The following is a 24288-nucleotide window of genomic DNA, read 5'->3' as shown; positions in this document are numbered from 1 at the left end:
TTCTTTCTTTCTTTTTTTTTAAAGATCTTATTCATTTATTTTGAGAGAGTGTGAGAGAGATAGAGCGCACAATCAGGGAAGAGGAGAGGGGAGCCAAGGGAGATAGGGAAGTAGATTCCCTGCTAAACAAGGAGTCTGATTCTGGGCTGGTTTCCAGGACCTTGGGATCATGACCTGAGCCAAGACAGACACTTAACTGACTGAGTCACCCAGGTGCCCTGGGAGTGGTCTTTTTAAACACCATGTCCTGAGTAAAAAGTCCAGCATGTAGATATTCTAACTCTTTGGGTCTTTGGTGACAACGCTGGGCCACCAGAAGCTCAGCCAACCCTAGGTATCTAAGATCCAATGCTCAGAAGTACTAGGGGAATTCCTACAGATTTGGCTGGCTTTACCCTTTCTCCCGCATTTGTGCCCAGAGAGTGTTCTCTCATTCCCTTCACTGCCTCCAGCAGGCTTCTCAGACCTTCTAGTTAATAGCTCCTTCCCCATTGTTTATGCTAAAGAGACTTCCTGAATCACAACAGCATTTGAAGAGAGGCAGTGCAGAAGTGTAAAGTTCAAGTACTGAGCAGGGGGAAGGCAAGAAGTTCTCCTATAGAAAGCACAGAGGCAGGTGGAGGAAATCTGTTAAAGATTTCAACCCGGGTAGATTTCTGAAAATGGTCTTTAGCCCTTTACATGGGTGTTTATCTCTGTGTTTGTCGCCTTTCGCCCTTAAAGCCACCACTATACCACTTGGAATTTATGTCTGGCTGCTGCTCACAAACAGGGTATAATTAGAATCCAGTCTGTGTTTTCGACTTTCTGAACTCCAGGCGTTAACAAACAAGTTGTAGCAGTGGATTTATTGCTTTACTTTCCCACCTCCCTTTCTTACAAAACAACAGTGGAAGGGTTAAATTAGCCGCCAAAGTCCTGTATAAATGACTGACGTAATAATGAGATTTGCACACCAGCCTTCAGTGCCTGTTAAATTCAAAGCAGGTTTTGGTGGGTTTTGTCTTGTGTTGTTTTGTTTTTGTTTTGGGTTTTGTTTTTGTTTTCTTTTTTTTGTTTTTTCTTTTTCTTTTCTTCTTTCTTTTTTTTTTTTTTTTTTTTTTTGCGGGGGAGGGAGGGTAGGAGGGAAAGGGTGGTGTTGAAGAGAAAAAAATAAGGAACTGGGAAGAAAAGGAAGGGAAGTTAAACTTCCTTCTCTGTCTTCCATCAGAAAAGCAAACATGGCATCTTCCATGAGGAGCTTGTTTTCTGACCACAACAGATACGTTGAATCTTTTCGGAGGTTTCTCAACAGTTCCACGGAACACCAGTGCATGCAGGAATTCATGGACAAGAAGCTGCCAGAAATAATAGCAAGGTAACAAAAAAGGACGTTTTTGTCAAAAAGACAAGCCTCCGGCTCCTTGTGTGCAATGATAGATGGGTCGAGCCCAGCGCTGCAGGCTGGGCGCGGGGATAAGAAGGAGCTACCGATAGCAGCTTCCACCCAGCCCTTCTCGACTCCCCGCCCCCATCCCTGCGCCCCTTCTCCTGCCGTGCTTTAGTTAGACGCTCGCTTTCCAGGTTCAAAGGCTTCGATTTGTGCAGGATTTCCAGCTGCGCGGTGATAAGCGTTAACCATTTGAAGGCACACATCCATGTTCATTTGGGAAAAGATGCAAATCTTTGAGCTCAGATTTTTCAGCCCTCCTCCAGATTTCGCGTTTCAAAAACGTACCAAATGCAGAATTTAGTATTCTTTTGATTAGAATAAAATATAAATAATTACCAAATACTGTTTACCCCTGTGGATTGAGGATGGGGTGCTTCTGGGTTCTCCTAATATCCATTTAAATTCACTTCCTTATCCATTCTTATAGTTATTCTCAAAAAACAAACAAACAAACAAACAAAAACAACCGTCTTTTCCTTTCAACTCAATATTAGCAATGTGGTTCTTTAAAAAAAAAAAAAGGCATTTTCCCATTATCAGTGAAACTCACTAGTTCCTATCCTTCTTGCAGACTTTTTTTTTTTTTTTTTTGGGTGATTAATGTGTTCAATTTGTGCCAGAGCTGATAAGCATTATGAGAGTAAAAGATTCCACATGCTAAAGATAATCAAATCACCTATCTGGGGGTGGATTGCTGTAACTTACTCTGCTTCAGGAAATAATGATAGAAAACTGGAAGAAATGACTGACTGTGGATCCAATTTGCAACAGCAAAGAAAACTGATATTTTATCTTTTGCTGGATTTCTCTATTGTAGGCCTGAAATTCTTTCACCGGGACAGTACCTCTGCCTGATGAAAGCAGGCATTGTTGGATATGTGTGAAATTCCATTTCCCTTTATATTTTTCATGGTTCAGTTTTTAATTTTTTTAAATAGAGTGTTATATAATTTATTAATAATTAGTAAGTATTAGAACAATGATGTCAAAATCAAAGCATACCTCAAATACAGGTAACTTCTTATCTAGGAACTAATAATTTACTTCTTTGGGTCTTTTTGTTCATTTCTAAAATTAAAGATTATAATTTCTGAATTCTTTTGCAGTACTAAAGGTCTGTGTTCATGTCTGTAGCTTATCCAGACCCTTGGTTTTCTTTAGTCATCAGTGGTTCGAAGAGGCACAGTGAATGGGTATAACATAATGAATGATGACCCCTATCTTCATGGTGTCCACAGTCTGCTTAGAAATATTGAATGTAGAATCTGTGAAAGACTGAAGAACTTTCAAAAGCATAACCAAATTAGCACTGCAGTGGTAAAAAAACAAAAAACTGGTTCCTAGCCCTATTTACTCCCCTCTCAGAAGCAACCACTTTCAACATTTTGAAGTATTTTAGTTGTTTCTTATGAAATTTTCTTTCCTAATTCTAAATAACATGTTATTCTTCTTTTTCTTAATTTTACTATATTAAAATAGCTAAAGAAACACATACATTTCCTTCCCTATCACGTCAGTATATTTATGTCAAAATTTTGGTTCAATAATTTGTTTATATCATTTTGCCTATGTACATATTATACATAATTGAATGATACATTATACTACAATCACATTTCCTTTCAGGTACTTTTTGTTTTTTTCCTAGAGTTAACTATTGTTTTGATTATAGTTTCTTTTCTTAGTTTTCAATATACCTGTCACTACTTGTACCCCAAGCAGAAGGATTAATCTTCTCTCAATATAATCCAACAAATCAAGTCATCTGTTAATTTTCCCCCATGGGAACATCTTTTCTGGAACTCTGTTCATCTTTTCCACTCTGGTGATTTGCTGGTGATCTGCCATACAATTATTGATAGAATTTATTTCACCTTCTAGAAATTCTCTTCTCCTCTCTGCAGTACTAAATACCCTGATTCTGGATCTCATGTCATTCTTTTCTTGATTTCTTTAGACTTTTATCATCCTCAACCTTGTCCTACCCCTCCCCGCCACTTCTTCTTGTCCTTTAGGCTTCCAGAGAAAGAGTGCATGAAAAGTAAACTTCTTTGAGATTTTGTTATGTTTAAAAATACCTTCAATCTATGGTCATCTTTATTAGATAGCAATTGTTATCCTGAAATATTATATCAGAAATTTAAAGGTATTTTTTCATTTTCTTTTAGCAACTAGAGTTTCTATTGAGCAATCCAATGTCCTTCAAATTGTTCTTGTTTGGCTTGTGATCTTTTTGTTTTGTTTTGTTTTTGTTTTCCCTACTTAGACGTTTTAAGAATTTTCTGTCTAGTATTCTAAAATTTTAAGATGAGTTGTAGTGTGGGACTTTTTCACACATTTCATTTTTAAGATTTTATTTGTCAGAGAGAGAGGACAGCAGGGGGAGCAGCAGGCAGAGGGAGAAGCAGACTCCCCACTGAACAGGGAGTCCAAATTAGAACTCGATCCCAGGACCCTGGGATCATGAGCTGAGCTGAAGGCAGATGCTTAACCAACTGAGCCACCCTGGCATTCCTTTTTCACACATTTTTGTGGGTAGTCCCTGGGCCACTTCAATCAAGATTCTGATCTTTCATCTCAGGGAAATTTGGTATTATTTTATCATCCCTTCTCTCTGATTTTCTTTCTGGAATTTATATTCATCAAACACCAGACCTCCTGAATTAATTCCCTAATTTTCTTACATATCCAATTTTTACAATTTTATCTTATAGCCCTTCTATTAATTTTTTTACTATTATAGTTTTAATTTTCAAAAATGTTCTTTTTTATAGCCTGTTCATCTTTCACAGGTGTAATACCTTTTTTATCTATTATAAAATTTTCCTCTGCTCTCTGCATATTTCTTCTGAGTGCTCTTTTTCTGTTTCTTTTGGTCCCTCTCATGTTAGGGGAACTCCCTAGCTACCTGATGTGATTTGATTATCCATCCAATCAATAGTGAGACACTAAAAAAGTGTTCAGATCCTTTTTGTGTATGTAAGTGAGGTTTGAGTGGGTGACTCACTGCAGGAATTGGATGTGAATTCAGTTGTTTACTGAGAGATTCTCGGATGTCAGTATTTTAAGTTTTTTTTTTTTTTTAAAGATTTTATTTATTTATTTGACAGAGAGATCACAAGCAGGCAGAGAGGCAGGCAGAGAGAGAGGAGGAAGCAGGCTCCCTGCTGAGCAGAGAGCCCGATGTGGGGCTCGATCCCAGGACTCTGAGATCATGACCTGAGCCGAAGGCAGCGGCTTAACCCACTGAGCCACCCAGGCGCCCCGTTAAGTTTATTCACTAAGATGGTTTGTTTCCTTGGAGAAACAATCCCCATCTGGATGCAAAGTGTGGGGTGGGGAGAGTTCCAGTATATTGCTGTAAGTAATAAATTGTGTTGCTGTTGTTTATGTTATATATTTATTATTTTTTTTAAAGATTTTACTTATTTATTTGATAGAAAGAGACTCAGCAAGAGAGGGAACACAAACAGTGGGAGTGGGAGAGGGAGAAGCAGGCTTCCTGCTGGGGAAGGAGCCTGATTTGAGGCTCAATCCCAGGACTGTGGAATCATGACCTGAGCCGAAGACAGACACTTAATGACTGAGCCACCCAGGCACCCCTATATGTTATACAGTTAGATCCCTGGCTGGAAAATAGTAAGTTTTCAATAATTATTCATCATAATGTGTGAAATAGGTTGATAATCGTGTCTAATTCATAGAAAAATTGTGAAAATTCAAAGACTGAAATCACTTAGTTGTGGCTGGACAATTGCTTGACAATTGCTGGACAATTAGCAATAACAATTCCTAATATGTGTTGAGTGCTTGTCATGTGCAGACACATTTCTAAGAGATTTACATGAATTAAATCACTTAATCCCCACAACTGTTCCTTAAACTAGATACTATTATTATAATTCTATACAATAGGTGGTATTATTATCCTATTTCATAGGTAGTAAAGATGCAGAGAAATTAAATAACTAGCTTAAGGTAATATATCGGTAGGCCATGGCTTCTACCTTGGTGCTGTGCTCCATGGCTTCACTATGCTATCTACAGATATAAAACAGTTTTAAGAATTAACCAAGACCATAGATAAGGATGGGTGTATTAGGACTATGATCATGAGTGGGAAGATAATTAGAACTAAGGAAGGCAATTCATTCATAGATGTCCTTGAACCTATCCTTTGTGAACTTTGCTTCAATCTGTTTTTGTTCTACTACTCTGTCCAGGCTCTCTCACATCAGGGGAAAAAAAAGCAGCTGCAAAGCTAGAGTCCACATAAATACCACTCCCGGTTCCTGTCTTCCCTTTCCATTCTCACCCTTTTATTATAGTACAACAATCTCTAGATCTTATTTCTCTTTATTCAGCTCACTTTTAATCTCACTGCCATCTGACTTCTGCCCTCAACATTCTTTTTAAAACTATTATCAAAGATACTCATATTGACAAATTCAATGGAGATGATTCCTCCTTTATTTTTTGGTAGTACACTCTGCTACTGTTAACGCTACTAATGGCTTTCTCTTTCTCCAATTCTGTCCTCTCTGAGCTTTATTGTTTTCTTCTTTGTCCCCTTGGTGTGTTCCCCATAAACCAGTGACTTTTAAAAGTTGGCATTACATCATTATCCTACTACTTGTTTAATTCTTTGCAGAATGCTTGGGTGATAGAATCTAGTCTCCTAGTTAGACCAAAACTTTATGATGCTAACTCTCCAGAATACATCCTTGACCCGATCTGTCTCCCACTCAGCTTAAATCTCGCATATCCAAATGTTTGTAGAATTCCGATTAAAAAGAAAAAAACAAAAAACAAGGCACCCTGACAAAACACAAACTTGCCTTCAAACTATATTCTCCAGCTTCTTTTTTTTCACCATATGCAGTCACCCAAACTGGAAATTCTTCAGTCTAATACCCTTTTCCCTTTTATTAGCATCAATCAAAAGCAGTCCAACTGTTACCTCCCAGTAGATCAACCCCGTTCCATTTCCAGTACTAGAACCATAATACTGAGCTCTATTTTTTTCTTTAGTTTTAATTGAAGTATAGTTGATATACAGCATTATTTCAGGTACACAATGTAGTGATTCCACAATCATACACATTACAAAATGCTTACCACAGTAAGTATAATTACTATTTGTCACCATAAATTATTACAGTATTATTGACTATATTCCCATGCTTATTTATTTTATAACTGGATGTTTGTATCCTTTAAACCCCATGCCTATTTCACCCATCACCTTACTCCCACTCCCTCTGAAAACCACGTTTATTTTCTATACTTATGAGTCTGCTTCTGTTTTTTGTTGTTGTTGTTGATGAAGCCTATCCGTTAGTTTTGTTTTTTAGGTCTGACATATTTGTGAAATCATAAGGCATTTATCTTACTCCATCTGCTTTACTTCACTTAAAATACCCTCTAAGTCCATCCATGTTGTCACAAATGGCAAGATCTCATTTTTTAAATGGCTGAATAATATTCCATTGTGTATATATATCACATATTTCTCCATTCATCTATTCATACTTAGGTTGCTTCCGTATTTTGGCTTTTGTAAATAATGGTTCAATAAACATAGGGGAGCATATATCTTTATTTAGTGTTTTCCTTCTCTTTGGGTAAATACCCAAAAGTGGAATTGCTAAATTGTGTGGTATTTTTATTGTTAATTTTTTAGGAATCTGTTTTCCATACTGTTTCCATACTGTTTTCCATAGTGACTGAACCATTTTACATTCTGACCAGTGGTGTACCAGTGTTCCCCTTTCTTCACATCCTCACTGACACTTGCTATTTTTTGTCTTTTTGATACTACCCATTCTGACTGTTGTGAAGTAATATCTCACTATGGTTTTCATTTACACTGCCCTGACATTTAGTGATGTTAAGCATCTTTTCATGTGTCTGTTGGTCATCTGTATATCCTCTTGGGAAAAATGTCTATTTAGGTCCTCTAAGATTTTTTTTTTTTTTTTTTTTTTTTTCCCAGTGTTTTAACATTTTAATTTTTTTTTTATTTTTTTCAGCATAACAGTATTCATTATTTTTGCACCACACCCAGTGCTCCATGCAATCCGTGCCCTCTACAATACCCACCACCTGGTGCCCCCAACCTCCCACCCCCCACCCCTTCAAAATTCTCAGATCGTTTTTCAGAGTCCATAGTCTCTCATGGTTCACCTCCCCTTCCAATTTCCCTCAACTCCCTTCTCCTCTCCATCTCCCCTTGTCCTCCATGCTATTTGTTATGCTCCACAAATAAGTGAAACCATATGATAATTGACTCTCTCTGCTTAACTTATTTCACTCAGCATAATCTCTTCCAGTCCCGTCCATGTTGCTACAAAACTTGGGGATTCATCCTTTCTTTCTTTTTCTTTTTTTTTTTTTTTTTAACAGCTTTATAAACATATATTTTTATCCCCAGGGGTACAGGTCTGCGAATCGCCAGGTTTACACACTTCACAACACTCACCATAGCACATACCCTCCCCGATATCCATAACCCCACCCCCTCTCCCAACCCCCTCCCTCCATCAACCCTCAGTTTGTTTTGTGAGATTAAGAGTCACTTATGGTTTGTCTCCCTCCCAATCCCATCTTGTTTCATTTACTCTTCTCCTACCCCCTCGACCCCCCATGTTGCATCTCCTCTCCCTCATATCAGGGAGATCATATGATAGTTGTCTTTCTCCGATTGACTTATTTCGCTAAGCATGATACCCTCTAGTTCCATCCACGTCGTCGCAAATGGCAAGATTTCATTTCTTTTGATGGCTGCATAGTATTCCATTGTGTATATATACCACATCTTCTTTATCCATTCGTCTGTAGATGGACATCTAGGTTCTTTCCATAGTTTGGCTATTGTAGACATTGCTGCTATAAACATTCGGGTGCATGTGCCCCTTCGGATCACTATGTTTGTATCTTTAGGGTAAATACCCAGCAGTGCAATTGCAGGGTCATAGGGTAGTTCTATTTTCAACATTTTGAGGAACCTCCATGCTGTTTTCCAGAGTGGTTGCACCAGCTTGCATTCCCACCAACAGTGTAGGAGGGTTCCCCTTTCTCCGCATCCTCGCCAGCATCTGTCATTTCCTGACTTGTTAATTTTAGCCATTCTGACTGGTGTGAGGTGATATCTCGTGGTGGTTTTGATTTGTATTTCCCTGATGCCGAGTGATATGGAGCACTTTTTCATGTGTCTGTTGGCCATCTGGATGTCTTCTTTGCAGAAATGTCTGTTCATGTCCTCTGCCCATTTCTTGATTGGATTATTTGTTCTTTGGGTGTTGAGTTTGCTAAGTTCTTTATAGATTTTGGACACTAGCCCTTTATCTGATATGTCATTTGCAAATATCTTCTCCCATTCTGTCAGTTGTCTTTTGGTTTTGTTCACTGTTTCCTTTGCTGTGCAAAAGCTTTTGATCTTGATAAAATCCCAAAAGTTCATTTTTGCCCTTGCTTCCCTTGCCTTTGGTGATGTTCCTAGGAAGATGTTGCTGCGGCTGACGTCGAAGAGGTTGCTGCCTGTGTTCTCCTCGAGGATTTTGATGGATTCCTTTCTCACATTGAGATCCTTCATCCATTTTGAGTCTATTTTCGTGTGTGGTGTAAGGAAATGATCCAATTTCATTTTTCTGCATGTGGCTGTCCAATTTTCCCAACACCATTTATTGAAGAGACTGTCTTTGTTCCATTGGACATTCTTTCCTGCTTTGTCGAAGATGAGTTGACCATAGAGTTGAGGGTCCATTTCTGGGCTCTCTATTCTGTTCCATTGATCTATGTGTCTGTTTTTGTGCCAGTACCATGCTGTCTTGATGATGACAGCTTTGTAATAGAGCTTGAAGTCCGGAATTGTGATGCCACCAACTTTGGCTTTCTTTTTCAATATTCCTTTGGCTATTCGAGGTCTTTTCTGGTTCCATATAAATTTTAGGATTATTTGTTCCATTTCTTTGAAAAAAATGGATGGTACTTTGATAGGAATTGCATTAAATGTGTAGATTGCTTTAGGTAGCATAGACATTTTCACAATATTTATTCTTCCAATCCAGGAGCATGGAACATTTTTCCATTTCTTTGTGTCTTCCTCAATTTCTTTCATGAGTACTTTATAGTTTTCTGAGTATAGATTCTTAGTCTCTTTGGTTAGGTTTATTCCTAGGTATCTTATACTTTTGGGTGCAATTGTAAATGGGATGGACTCCTTAATTTCTCTTTCTTCTGTCTTGTTGTTGGTGTAGAGAAATGCAACTGATTTCTGTGCATTGATTTTATATCCTGACACTTTACTGAAGTCCTGTACAAGTTCTAGCAGTTTTGGAGTGGAGTCTTTTGGGTTTTCCACATAGAGTATCATATCATCTGCGAAGAGTGATAGTTTGACTTCTTCTTTGCCGATTTGGATGCCTTTAATTTCCTTTTGTTGTCTGATTGCTGAGGCTAGGACTTCTAGTACTATGTTGAATAGCAGTGGTGATAACGGACATCCCTGCCGTGTTCCTGACCTTAGCGGAAAAGCTTTCAGTTTTTCTCCATTGAGAATGATATTTGCGGTGGGTTTTTCATAGATGGCTTTGATAATATTGAGGTATGTGCCGTCTATCCCTACACTTTGAAGAGTTTTGATCAGGAAGGGATGCTGTACTTTGTCAAATGCTTTTTCAGCATCTATGGAGAGTATCATATGGTTCTTGTTCTTTCTTTTATTAATGTGTTGTATCACATTGATTGATTTGCGGATGTTGAACCAGCCTTGTAGCCCTGGAATAAATCCCACTTGGTCGTGGTGAATAATCCTTTTAACGTACTGTTGAATCCTATTGGCTAGTATTTTGGCGAGAATTTTTGCATCTGTGTTCATCAAGGATATTGGTCTGTAGTTCTCTTTTTTGTTGGGATCCTTGTCTGGTTTTGGGATCAAGGTGATGCTGGCCTCATAAAATGAGTTTGGAAGTTTTCCTTCTATTGCTATTTTTTGGAACAGTTTCAGGAGAATAGGAATTAGTTCTTCTTTAAATGTTTGGTAGAATTCCCCCGGGAAGCCGTCTGGCCCTGGGCTTTTGTTTGTTTGGAGATTTTTGATGACTGTTTCAATCTCCTTACTGGTTATGGGTCTGTTCAGGCTTTCTATTTCTTCCTGGTTCAGTTGTGGTAGTTTATATGTCTCTAGGAATGCATCCATTTCTTCCAGATTGTCAAATTTGTTGGCGTAGAGTTGCTCATAGTATGTTCTTATAATTGTCTGTATTTCTTTGGTGTTCGTTGTGATCTCTCCTCTTTCATTCATGATTTTATTTATTTGGGTCCTCTCTCTTTTCTTTTTGATAAGTCTGGCCAGGGGTTTATCAATCTTATTAATTCTTTCAAAGAACCAGCTCCTAGTTTCATTGATTTGTTCTATTGTTTTTTTGGTTTCTATTTCATTGATTTCTGCTCTGATCTTTATGATTTCTCTTCTCCTGCTGGGTTTAGGGTTTCTTTCTTGTTCTTTCTCCAGCTCCTTTAGGTGTAGAGTTAGGTTGTGTACCTGAGACCTTTCTTGTTTCTTGAGAAAGGCTTGTACCGCTATATATTTTCCTCTCAGGACTGCCTTTGTTGTGTCCCACAGATTCTGAACTGTTGTGTTTTCATTATCATTTGTTTCCATAAATTTTTTCAATTCTTCTTTGATTTCCTGGTTGACCCATTCATTCTTTAGAAGGATGCTGTTTAGTCTCCATGTATTTGGGTTCTTTCCAAATTTCCTCTTGTTATTGAGTTCTAGCTTTAGAGCATTGTGGTCTGAAAATATGCAGGGAATGATCCCAATCTTTTGATACCGGTTGAGACTTGATTTAGGACCAAGAATGTGATCTATTCTGGAGAATGTTCCATGTGCACTAGAGAAGAATGTGTATTCTGTTGCTTTGGGATGAAATGTTCTGAATATATCTGTGATGTCCATCTGGTCCAGTGTGTCATTTAAGGCCTTGATTTCCTTGTTGATCTTTTGCTTGGATGATCTGTCCATTTCAGTGAGGGGAGTGTTAAAATCCCCTACTATTATTGTATTCTTGTCGATGTGTTTCTTTGATTTTGTTATTAATTGGTTTATATAGTTGGCTGCTCCCACGTTAGGGGCATAGATATTTAAAATTGTTAGATCTTCTTGTTGGACAGTTCCTTTGAGTATGATATAGTGTCCCTCCTCATCTCTTATTATAATCTTTGGCTTAAAATCTAATTGATCTGATATAAGGATTGCCACTCCTGCTTTCTTCTGATGTCCATTAGCATGGTAAATTCTTTTCCACCCCCTCACTTTAAACCTGGAGGTGTCTTCGGGTGTAAGATGAGTTTCTTGTAGGCAACATATAGATGGTTTTTGTTTTTTTATCCATTCTGATACCCTGTGTCTTTTGATTGGGGCATTTAGCCCATTAACATTCAGGGTAAGTATTGAGAGATATGAATTTAGTGCCATTATATTGCCTGTAAGGTGACTGTTATTGTATATTGTCTCTGTTTCTTTCTGATCTACTACTTTGAGGGTCTCTCTTTGCTTAGAGGACCCCTTTCAATATTTCCTGTAGAGCTGGTTTGGTATTTGCAAATTCTTTCAGTTTTTGTTTGTCCTGGAAGCTTTTAATCTCTCCGTCTATTTTCAATGATAGCCTAGCTGGATATACTATTCTTGGCTGCATGTTTTTCTCATTTAGTACTCTGAATATATCATGCCAGCTCTTTCTGGCCTGCCAGGTCTCTGTGGATAAGTCTGCTGCCAATCTAATATTTTTACCATTGTACGTTACAGACTTCTTTTCCCGGGCTGCTTTCAGGATCTTTTCTTTGTCACTAAGACTTGTCAATTTTACTATTAGGTGACGGGGTGTAGACCTATTCTTATTGATTTTGAGGGGGGTTCTCTGAACCTCCTGGATTTTGATGCTTGTTCCCTTTGCCATACTGGGGAAATTCTCTCCAATAATTCTCTCCAATATACCTTCTGCTCCCCTCTCTGTTTCCTCTTCTTCTGGAATCCCAATTATTCTAATGTTGTTTCGTCTTATGGTGTCACTTATCTCTCGAATTCTCCCCTCGTGGTCCAGTAGCTGTTTGTCCCTCTTTTGCTCAGCTTCTTTATTCTCTGTCATTTGGTCTTCTATATCGCTAATTCTTTCTTCTGCCTCGTTTATCCTAGCAGTGAGAGCCTCCATTTTTGATTGCACCTCATTAATAGCTTTTTTGATTTCAACTTGGTTAGATTTTAGTTCTTTTATTTCTCCAGAAAGGGCTTTTATATCTCCCGAGAGGGTTGCTTTAATATCTTCCATGCCTTTTTCAAGCCCGGCTAGAACCTTGAGAATCATCATTCTGAACTCTATATCTGACATATTACCAATGTCTGTATTGATTAGGTCCCTAGCCTTTGGTATTGCCTCTTGTTCTTTTTTTTGTTGTGAATTTTTCCGCCTTGTCATTTTGTCCAGATAAGAGTTTATGAAGGAGCAAGTAAAATACTAAAAGGGTGGCAACAACCCCAGGAAAATATGCTTTAGCCAAATCAGAAGAGATCCTGAATTGTGAGGGGGGAGAAAGGGGATAAAAAGGGGTTCAGAAAGAAAGAAAAGAAAAAAAAAACTATTAAAAAAAAGAAAGCCGATAAAGAAAAAATATAAAAAGAGGAAAAAATATATATATATTAGATAAACTATTTAAAAAACGTTAAAAAAAGAAAACGGTAAAAGTTAAAAAAAATTTAGCAGAAGAAGAGAAAAAGAAAAAAAAAATTGAAAAAGAAAAAAAAATTAAATTAACTGCAAGGCTAAAAAATCATGGGGAGAAAGCCATGAGTTCCGTGCTTTGCTTTCTTCTCCTCTGGAATTCCGCCGTTCTCCTTGGTAGGTGAACTTGGTCCTGGCTGGTTTTCCCGTAGATCTTCTGGGGGAGGGGCCCGTTGTAGTGATTCTCAAGCGTCTTTGCCCCAGGCGGAGTTGCACCGCCCTTACCCGGGGCCGCGCTGAGTCATCTGCTCAGGTTCGCTTTCGGGAGCTTTTGTTCCCTGAGCGCTTTCCGTAGAGTCCGGAGGACGGGAATAAAGATGGCGGCCTCCCGGTCTCCGGCCCGGAGGAGCCGAGAGCCCGGGGCCCCACTCCTCAGTGCGCCCTCAGAGAACAGCGCCAAATGACTCCCGTCACCCTGGCCTCCGGCCACGCTCCGAGCTGACCGAGCCTGCGACCGGTTCAAGGCAACCCTGAGCTGAGAGTCACTCCTCGGCTCTGTCTCTGCAGCCGGCTTCCCCGTTCTAATACCGGTAAGCTCTGCGACACTGAGACACCCCCGATCCTTCTGCGACCCTGCGGGACCTGAGGCCACGCTTACCCCGCCTGGGCTTCACCCCAGTTAAGCCTCTGTAGCGATGTCCCTCAGCGGAACAGACTTTTAAAAGTCCTGATTTTGCTCCGTTGCTCTGCCGCTCGCCGGGAGCCGGCCCCTCCCCCCGCGGTCTATCTTCCCGTCGCTTTGGATTCACTTCTCCGCCAGTCCTACCTTGCAGAAAGTGGTTGATTTTCTGTTTCTGGAATTGCTGTTCTTCTTCTCTTCAATCTCCCGTTGGATTTGTAGGTGTTTGCAATCTTTAGATAAGCTATTTAGCTGATCTCCCGCTACCCGAAGTAGTCTCAGCCTGCTACTTCTCCGCCATCTTGACTCCTCCCTCGGTCCTCTAAGATTTTTAATTGGACTTTCTTTCTGTCTGTCTCTCTTTCATTCTTTCTTTATTTCTGTTGAGTTGTAGGCATTCGTTATATATTTTAGATGTTAACCCTTTATGGGATATGTCATTGGCAAATATCTACTCCCATTCACTAGGTTGCCTTTTGTTTTGTTGGTGGTTTCTTTGCCATGCAAAAGCCTTTTAGTTTGATGTACTCCCAACTGTTTACTTTTGCTTTTTGTTTCCCTTATCTGAGGAGACAGGTGAAATATCTTGTGAAGGCTAATGTCCAAGAGATTACTTACTATGTTTTCTTTTAGAATTTTTTTGGTTTCATGTCTTACATTCAGGTCTTTAATCCATTTTGAGTTTATTTTTCCTTATGGTATGAGAATGTGATCCAGTTTCATTGTTTTGCATGTAGCTATCCAGTTTTCCCAGTAACATTTATTGAAGAGACTGTCCTTCACTTATTCTATTTTAAGATTTATTTGTTTGTTTTAAAGTGAGAGAGCATGAGTGAGTGGGGGACGGGCAGAGAGAGAATCTTTCAAGTAGACTCTCTGCTGAGCATGGAGCCTGACATGGAGCAAAATCTCATGACCCATGAGATTATGACCTGAGCTAAAACCAGGAGTCAGATGCTTAATCAACTAAGCCACCCAGAAACCCTCTCATTGTATATTCTTGACTCAGTTGTCATAAGTTAATTGAGAATATAAGTATGCATTTATTTCTGGGCTTACTATTCCATTCCATTGATCTATGTGTCTGTTTTTGTGCTAGTAGCATATATTTTTGATTATTATCACTTTGAAATATAGTTTGAAATCTGGGATTGTGATACCTCTAACTTTGTTGTTTTTTTCTCAAGATTTCTTTGGCTATTTGAGGTCTTTTGTGGTTTCCTACAAATTTAAGGATTATCTGTTCTAGTTCTGTGAAAAACACTATTGGTATTTTGAGCGAAATTGTATTAAATCTGTATATTGCTTTAGGTCATATGGACATTTTAACAATTTTAATTCTTCCAATCCATGAGCATGGTATATCTTTTCATTTATTTCTGTTCCTTTAATTTCTTTCATCAGTGTCCTATAGTTTTCAGAGGATAAATGCTTCACCTCCTTGTTTAAATTTATTCTGAGATATTTTATTCTTTTTTAATGCAATTGTAAATGGGATTGCTTTCTTATTTCTCTTCCTGCTAGTTTGTTACTAGTGTACAGAAATTGAACAGATTTTTATTAATTTTGGATCATGCAACTTCACTGAATTGATTTCATACTTCTAATAATTTTTTAGTGCATCTTTAGGGTTTTGTACATAAAATACCATATCATATCATAAAAGAGTGATAGTTCAACTTTTTCCTTAACAGCATGGATGCCTTTCTTTTTCTTGTCTGATTGCTGTGGCTAGGACTTCAGTACTATGTTGAACAAAAGTGATAAGAGTGGACATCCTTATCTTGTTCCTGACCTTAGAGGAAAAGCTTTCAACTTTACACCAGAGTATAATGCTAGCTGTGGGTTTTTCCTGTATGGCCTTTGTTTTGTTAAGGTATGTTTCCTTTAAGCCCACTCTGTTCAGAGTTTTTAACATGAATCGATGTTCAATTTTGTCAAATGCTTTTTTGCATCTAATGAGATAATCATATGATTTTTGTCCTTCCTTTTGTTAATGTGGTATATCACATTGATTGATTAGCAGATATTGAATCATCCTTGTATCCCAGTATCAATCCTATTTGACTGTGGTGAGTGATCCTTTTAATGTGTTGTTGAATTTGGTTTGCTAACATTTTGTTAAGAATTTATGCATCTATGTTGGATACTGGTCTGTAATTTTAAAAAAATAGTATTTTTATCTCATTTTGGTATCAGGGCAATGCTGGCCCCACAGAATGAATTGGGAAGCATTACTTCCTCTTCCATTTTTTGGAATAGTTTGGGGAATAATAGGTATTAACTCTTCTTTAAGTATTTGGTAGAATTCTACTGTGAATCCATCTAGTCCTGGACTTTTGTTTGTTGGATTCAGTTTTGTCAATAGTAATCTGCCTGTTAAGATTTTTCTATTTATTCTTGATTCAGTCTTAGAAGATTATATTTTTTCTAGGAATTTATCCATTTCTTCTATTTCTCAGTGTATAATTTGTTTGCATATAATTTTTCATAGTAGTTTCTTATAATCCTTTGTATTTCTGTGGTGTCAGTTGTAACTTCTCTTTCATTTATGATTTTATTTGAATCCTCTCTCCACTTTTCTTAATGAATCTGACTGAAGGTTTATGAATTGTTTAACTTTTCAAAGAACCAGCTTTTGGTTTCACTGATCTTTCCAATTGTTTTTTAAGTCTTGATTTCATTTATTTCCTCTCTGATATTTATTATTTCCTTCATTCTACTAACTTCAAGCTTCATTTATTCTTCTTCTAGTCCTTTACGTGTATGATTTGATTATTTATTTGAGATTTTTCTTGTTTCTTAGGTAGACCTGTATCACTATCAACTTCCCTTTTAGAATTGCTTTTGGTGCATCCCAAACATTTTGCACTGCTCTATTTCCAGTTTTATTTTTCTCCAGGTATTTAAAAAAAATTTTTCTCTTTGATTTTTTTGGTTGACCAATTGGTTTTTTAGTAGTGTGCTGTTTAGCCTCCATTCCCCCCCCTTTTTTCCTTGTAATCGATTTCTAGTTTCATATTGTGATCTTTTCTGATGTTTGATGTAATTTCACTTCTCTTAAGTTTATTGATACAAGTTTTGTAAGCTACTGTGATCTGTCTTAGAGAATGTCTATGTGCACTTGAAAAAAAATGTGTATTCTGCTGTTTTCGAAAAGAATGTTCTGTATGTATCTATTAAGTCCATCTGTTCTAATATATTGTTCAAAGCCACTGTTTGCTTATTAATTTCCTGCCAGGATGATCTATCTATTGATGTAAGTGGGATGAATCCCCTACTATTATTGTATTACTGTTACTTCTTTATGTCTGATAATATTTGATTTATATATTTAGGTGCCTCTCTGTTCGGTGAATAAATATCACAATTGTTAATAGTTGTTTTTGTAGCTCTTCTCTTTTGTTTTGCTCTTGCTCTATTTCCAGGTGATTTGATGACTTTCTTTAGTGTAAAGCTTGGATTCCTTTCTCTTTACTTTTTGTGTATCTACTATAGGTTTTGTGTGTGTGAACCTTCACAGGTTGGTGAAGTTTTCAGCATTATTTCTTTGAGTAAGTTTTCTGCCCCTTCTTTTCCTTCTGGCACCCCTATAATATAAATGTTAGTACTCCTGATGTACAGAGGTCCCTTAACCTATCCTCATTTTTTGAAAATTTTTCTTTTTGCTGTTCAGCTTGGGTGCTTTCCATTATCCTGACATCCAGATTGCTGCTTTGTTCTTCTGCATCCTCTAATGTGCTGTTGATTCCCTCTAGTATATTTTCCATTTCAGTTATTGTATTCTTTAGCTTTGATTGGTTCTTTTTTCCATTTTCTGTGTTTTCACTGAAGTTTTCATAGAGTTCAGCCACTCCTCTTCCAAATCTGGTGAGCACCTTTATAAATATTGCTCTCATTTCTTCATCAGGTACCTGCTTATCTGTTTTGTTTAGTTCTTTTTCTGATATTTTGTCTTGTTCTTTGTTTGGAACATATTCCTGTGTCTTCTAATTTTCTTTGATACTCTGTTTATTTCTGTGCATTAGTTGGTCCGCTATATCTCATGGTCTTGAAAGTAGTGGTCTTATGTAGAAGACATTCTGTGGGGCCCAGTAATGCAGTGCCCCCATTCGCCAGAACCAGGTGCTCCAGGGGTGTCCCTTGTGTTGGCTTTCTGTACCCTACTGTTGTGATCAGATTGCTACTGTGAGCACAACGATGGCCAGAGATGGCCCATAGCCTGGCTGGCTGACAGACCAAGCTATAGCTTCTGTGCACTTGCTGCTCAGTGGTGTGAGCTCCCAACACAGCTTTCAGAGAGGCTTAGCCACAATTACTGCAGGTCTGCTGGTGGGTGGGGCTGCCCCTTAGTATCCTCAGTGAAGAAATCACTTTTGTGGGGCACTGGTCCCAGGTGGGGTTGTCTTCTGGGTGTGGTGGTGTAGGACCTGCTCTGAAGGCCTGCCTGCTGGGGCAGGTCTGCAGGGGTTTGCCAGGAAGAGCAAGCAGTGTAGATGGAGAGTGGCAACATTGGCTACTACCAACATCTAGCTAGTTAGACTGAAAAAGGGCAAGAAAAATGAGGCCTGCCAAAACTTCCATTCCTGGAGAAAGCTTCTACCCTCCAGCACAAACATTGAGATTAGTCAATACATTTCTTCCTACATGTCCAGGTACTTTTCAAACTTCTGTCTCTGTACTGAGTCTCTGATTGAGTGATATTGTGTGCTGACCTTTTAGGAGCAGAGTCTCCATTTTCTATGGCCTGGCTCTCCTGGAGTTAATTCCTGCTGATTTTTCAAAACCAGATTTTCTGAAGGCTTGTCTTCCTGGTATAGGTTTCTGTAACATGGGGTGCGTCAGGTGGGGCTTCACCCCCTCACACCTTAGCAAGGATCTCCTTGCCTTTGATATCCCTCCAGCCTGTAGTTGCTATGCTATGGGTTTGGTTCCTCCCACACCTCTACCCCTCCTACCCTTCTTGATATGGCTTCTTTATGTCTTTAGCTGTGTAAAATCTCCTTCTGCTTATCTTCAGGTTGTTTTCGGGTTAAGTTGTATTATATGTCATTGTGGCCTCAGTGTGTCTGTGGGAGGAGATCAGTTTAGGATCCTCCTACTTTGCCATCTTTCCCTTCTCCTACTACTGGGCTGTATTATCTCACATTTTAACTTAAGAACAAAAGAGCGTTTTATTCATTTTTATATCCCTAATGCTAAATATAGACACACAATAAATGTTTAAAAACATTTGTTCATTGAAAGGAAGTTATCAAGAAAGAAGAAAGGCATATATACAGTATGAATCACCTTAGCCTTCCTCCTATCTATAATGGATGGCTTATTAGATCACTAGACTCAAAGGCCCACTTTATCTGTTTTTTTTTTCTCCATACAATCTCTAAACAAATGGCATTTCCTGTCTCTGAAATGTTTATAGTGCTCTTTTCAAAAGTCTCACAGTTCAAAGTCATTAATGAGTAGAACATATTTCCTAAAGATTTCTAAACACAGCAGTGTAACCACTGACATGAGGGTGACCTTTCATGTTGACCTAGTTTTTGTTCATTATAATTTTAGTTTATTCTCTTCAACTAGATTCAACAATCAGATTTTACAAAGCACATAGCACATTTTTCTTAAACGACATAATTTTTTTTTCAGGATTGGTGATGGAAAATCAGAAATTAAGATTCTAAGCATTGGCGGAGGTGCAGGTATGAATAACACATTTTTAAAATTTGTATTTTACTCCAAACATCATGCTGTTTGATAGCAATATTTTTCGTTCTTTAAGATAACTATTTTTCTTTGCTTTTGGAAGAGATTGGATTATTAAAACTAGTAAGAGTAGTATCACTTCAACTAAGATTAAAGGCCCCCATAATTTTATAACACTTGAGATTTAAGCCTTCTTTAGTATAGAAATATGGATAAGATGTAGCTTTTTATATTTATTTTTTTTGAAGATTTTATTTATTTGACAGAGAGAGGGAATGAGAGAGAGAGAGTGCAAGCATGAGCAGGGGGAGCTATAGAGGGAGAAGCAGACTCCCCACTGAGCAGGGAGCCTGATAATGGGGCTCAATTCCAGGACCTCGGAATCATGACCTGAGCCGAAGGCAGATGCTTACCTGACTGAGCCACCCACGTGCCCTAATGTGGCTTTTTAATACTTTTTTATAAATGGAAAAACACATAGAAAAATTTAAAGGTAACTTTTATCCAAAATCATTTAATTGTTCACCGTAGAGGAAAATTTCACAGGATATTCCTTATGCTTGTGCCACCTATGTGTGGTCCATGGACTGCTTGCTGGTTTGCAAACCGTTAATGGTCCAGGAGGAGATGAAGAAGCATGCACTAGAATGTAAATCAGTGCACAGCTCCCTTCATTGAGAAACTATCGATATGGGGGGAAAATATGTTTAACTTATACTCTTATGGCCCCACTCTTTGAGTTTCACTGGCCAAAACCTTTCCCTTCCTTGGATTCAGTTCCCAAATTGCCCTCTAACACACTCCCAAATCCACTTTTACAAGCACTTCATGGTCTCACTACTCTTAGATCTGTGCTTGTATCCTAGGAGAAAATGGATGTCGGAAAAGGCAGATTGATGTGGGTGTAGTTTCTGACTCTGCCATTAGAGCCTCTGTTTACTCTTCAGTAAAATGGAAACAATTCTACCTCATAGGGTTGTAGTGAGAACTATACCGATAAAGTTTATATCATGCTTAGCACATTGTTACCACTCCTGTAAGGTACAGGCTGGTCCCTTCTTCAAAAATAAAACAAAAAATTTCATTTGCAGACTTCCCCTCATAACTCTTGAGTAGTGTTTGTTTTATTTTTAAGTTGCTGGTCACCTAGAGATCTGAGTTAATATATTCATATGTATAGTATAGTTATATATATTACTTATATATTTATACCTTTCTTTCTTCCTTTGTTTCTTTTATTATTTTATTTTGATTAAGTGATGGCTTAGTATTGGTTACCTCCTGGTAAGAAGTAGACACTACACTACAACATGTTATATAGTGTCAAGTGGTGATCTCTTGGGTTTCTCAAGTATAAGTGCTCTAGTGACATGTGAATAAGTTAAATTGTGACCCATGTAAACACAAAGATAACTATGAGCCCTCTAATGGAATTAGAATCATTTGCTTTTAATGTAGTCATTTATTCATTTTTCATACAATATACTGTGATATGATGTAATGAGGGCTAACTATTTAAAATAATTTTTATTTATTATCATCTTCTACCAAGAAAATAGAAACTAGCAAGGACAAACAATGAAGGATACTGTCATGAACAATATTTTAGAGATTGTTTAAGTGAAATATCCTATCATTGCTTATTGATATTCTAAGTCCTAAGGATTATAAAAGTAAATTCATTTAGCCAAGACAGTTCTTTTCAGTGAGTTTTGCATATGAATTTCAGGCACCCAACAGGCAGTGAGACTATCATTTGATAGTGTCACTTGCGCTTGGACAAGAAGAGAAGCCCTACAAGGAAAAGTAATTAAAAACAATCTCTATCATGGCCAAGTTAATTGACCTTTTAATATAAAGTTAATTGAATTTCTAATGTAAATTTATCCAGATGCTTATAAGCTATCTAGAGAGAGGAACATTTGGCCTGCACAGTGATTCCTTACACAGAGGTGCACATAGGAGCTAATATAGAGAACTTCTCAAAACAAAGGAAGCAACATTTGGAATTTTTCTGACTGAGCCCTAACATTGTATTAATAACAGGCTCTGCCTTGGGGAGAGAATATGGGTGCCCTTTAAGGTTACTCTTCATAAGAAATTGATCAGAAATATAAGAAGAACTCCAAGGGAAATTCAAGCTATAGATACTTAACATTCTCTGCTTAAGCAAATAAGCTATATGAAATAAAAACTGTTTTATTTAAAATTCTAGGTCTAGATGTTCCTGGCATGAAAAAGCACTGCTTTATAGTGCGAGGACCCCATTTAGTTAGTTCGAATGCTCACTACCAACTGGGTAGTACCCACTGGGGTACTGGGGTCATGCTTATTTGATAACCTATCCAACTGGGACATGCTTATTTGATAACCTATCATTGCCTAACTGCAAGCACTGGGCAGAAGAACAGTATATTACTATACAATGAGGAACTTCCTATCTTTTAGAGAAATGGTCTCTCCACATGTTCTACAATCTAAAGGATACCTGAGAGTTTTGCATTATCCTTTGACGTCAGTATCCTTTCAAGTCGGTCACTGAACTCCAATCCATGGCAAACAAGGCCATTGGCTCTGTCTAGTACTTGTGCTAAGCTCCCATATTGTATCGTACATGATTCTACTTCCTTCTTAGCTTATAGACCTGTCTGGTTTCACTGTGTAAATGTTCTCTTCCTGCTTGCCCAGATACCTGCAGATTATCTTCTGCATATCTTTGGTGCAAATATTTTCTCTACATACATAATGGTGCTACCACTTCTCCCCACTACAATGAAAAAAACAAGTAGAAGCAAAGAAACTAAAAATCTCTCTAAATGAAATTGCTACTTTTATCACTGAATACTCATGCTCTTTGTCAGCCTATTTGGTTTTCTTTTCAGAAACATGGGCAGGGGAGTACTACGCACCCTTTCTGTCTCCTGCTTCTCTTCTGTAGAGGTTGGTGACATGTTTTAATGAAACACAAAGCAACTGGATTTGCTTTTATTCAAGGTCTTGAAGTACTCATACCTTGTTCATTTTAGCAATTGTTTTTAGATACTGAGAACAATTGCATTGTATTCTAAGTCTCATAGAATATGTTATTTTGGTTCACTCTGAATAATGATGCTTGAGCCACTCAATGGGGTTTCATTATTATTTGATTTTTAATGAATATTGTCTTTATGGTAGATAGTACATGAAGAAAAAAATATTCTTTTTGGTAAAGGAGAATGCTAGTAATTTACACTGCATACATTTATGCCTGGAAAAATGTTCCAGAAGGCTGTAATGGGCAATGTGTTCTTCTTGCTCTGGGCTCTGCTTAAAGGAAAACCTGCTGTACTATTCAGTCCTGATGTTCAAATGCCAGAAAGCTTTATAAGGATTAGGTAAGATGATAACAAATAATTTCATTTTATCCAATCTTTTTACTTCTATTTTTATTAACCTTTTATGTACTGACTCAACTGCCATAATATATATAATGGTATATATGTTTACAGATAATTTTTAAAGATTTATTTATTTTATAGAGAGAGAGCGGGGGAAGGATACAGGGAGAGAGAGAGAGAGAATCCTCAAGCAGACTCCCTACTAAGCACAGAGCCCCATGCAAAGCTCAATCCTAGGACCCTGAGATCATGAACTGAGCTGAAATCAAGAGTCAGAAGCTTAACCAACTGAGCCCCCAGGTGCCCCTATAGATGATCTTTGATCAATTGAAGCAACTCACATATGAAATATAGGTAGTATGAAACCTCTCATGAGGTAATAATTTTGTTGACATAATGCTGAGAGCAATTAGGTGATTTTCTTGTTCTATAACAACACACAGACATCAGCATTCCTACTGAGGTTAAAAAATAGAAAAGAGTTTAGAAACCATCAACATCTCATTTTACAAATAAGAAGCCTGAGAATCACCAAAGCAGAACAAAAGGCAGTTCTCTTGACTTTACTCCAGTTCAACAGATTTTATGAAACAAATATAAAAGTTAATTATTGACTTGGGAAACAAGATATTAGGTACTTAGTAACAACCAGATATTTGAAAATCTAATCTTTTATATATTAACTCTGTCTCTGTTCATAATGACATGTTAAGGTGAAACAGAAGTTTTACTTTCTAAGCTAGTTGGATAGAAGGGAAGGAAATGTAATTAGGGCAGGAACAGAAAGAGCCAGTGTGTTAAGTTTAGAAGCAAGGAGGTGGTAGGAACTAAAGGTTAATGTTTTTCAGTCATCCAGAGTAAACCAACCATTTATATCAGCAAACTGGGAATGACTGGAAAAATACAGAAAATGAGGGGATTTTTTTTTTTTTTAAGCCCGGTGCGTGGTGGGGGGGATTGAATGTGGTTGTTCCCATCCTCAGATATTTCCTGTTGATCAAACTACAGAATATCTACCCCCTAAAGAACCAATGGTTGTAAGAGAGAAAGATTTCTTAAGCCAATATTAAAATTTACTGAACAAACTTGTCCAGAATGAAAGTACACATCTTGAGATAAAGTGTTATCTGTGGCTCAAGGAGTAAGCATAGGCTAGAAAATATTGCTCAGACATGCTGTGGAAAGGACTTAGGCACTGATTTCTTGGATGCTGGGGGCATTAAAGGTGCTTTTGGTCCAAAAAATCTATGGTTTCATGAGTAACCTTCTAGAAAGTGGTAGACATTTCTCCAGAGTGGTATGGCTAATACCATGTTTGGCTCTACTGAGGAAGTGGAGTTTAAATGGGACTTCTAGACATGCACGTAATTTTAATCT

General features: G+C 37.8%; 1 protein-coding gene across 4 annotated transcripts in view; it reads left to right on the top strand.

Annotated features, from left to right (window-relative positions):
• Nucleotides 1-217: 217 nt before the first annotated feature.
• Nucleotides 218-24288, top strand: part of HNMT (histamine N-methyltransferase) — a 51510-nt gene continuing 27439 nt past the window's right edge. The window contains exons 1-3 of one of the 4 annotated variants that reach the window (XM_047722493.1): nucleotides 218-334; nucleotides 1211-1357; nucleotides 19478-19530. In XM_047722493.1, coding sequence (XP_047578449.1) covers nucleotides 1221-1357; nucleotides 19478-19530 — 190 coding nt within the window. In that variant the 5' untranslated portion in view covers nucleotides 218-334; nucleotides 1211-1220. Of the gene's footprint in view, nucleotides 335-593; nucleotides 649-680; nucleotides 994-1210; nucleotides 1358-19477; nucleotides 19531-24288 lie in introns of those variants that run through there. The other 3 variants (XM_047722494.1, XM_047722492.1, XM_047722491.1) reach the window with 3 other exon arrangements.

This window comes from Lutra lutra, chromosome 3 (assembly GCF_902655055.1).
Source record: "Lutra lutra chromosome 3, mLutLut1.2, whole genome shotgun sequence".
NCBI lineage: Eukaryota > Metazoa > Chordata > Mammalia > Carnivora > Mustelidae > Lutra > Lutra lutra.
This window is presented reverse-complemented; position numbering and strand designations above follow the sequence as displayed.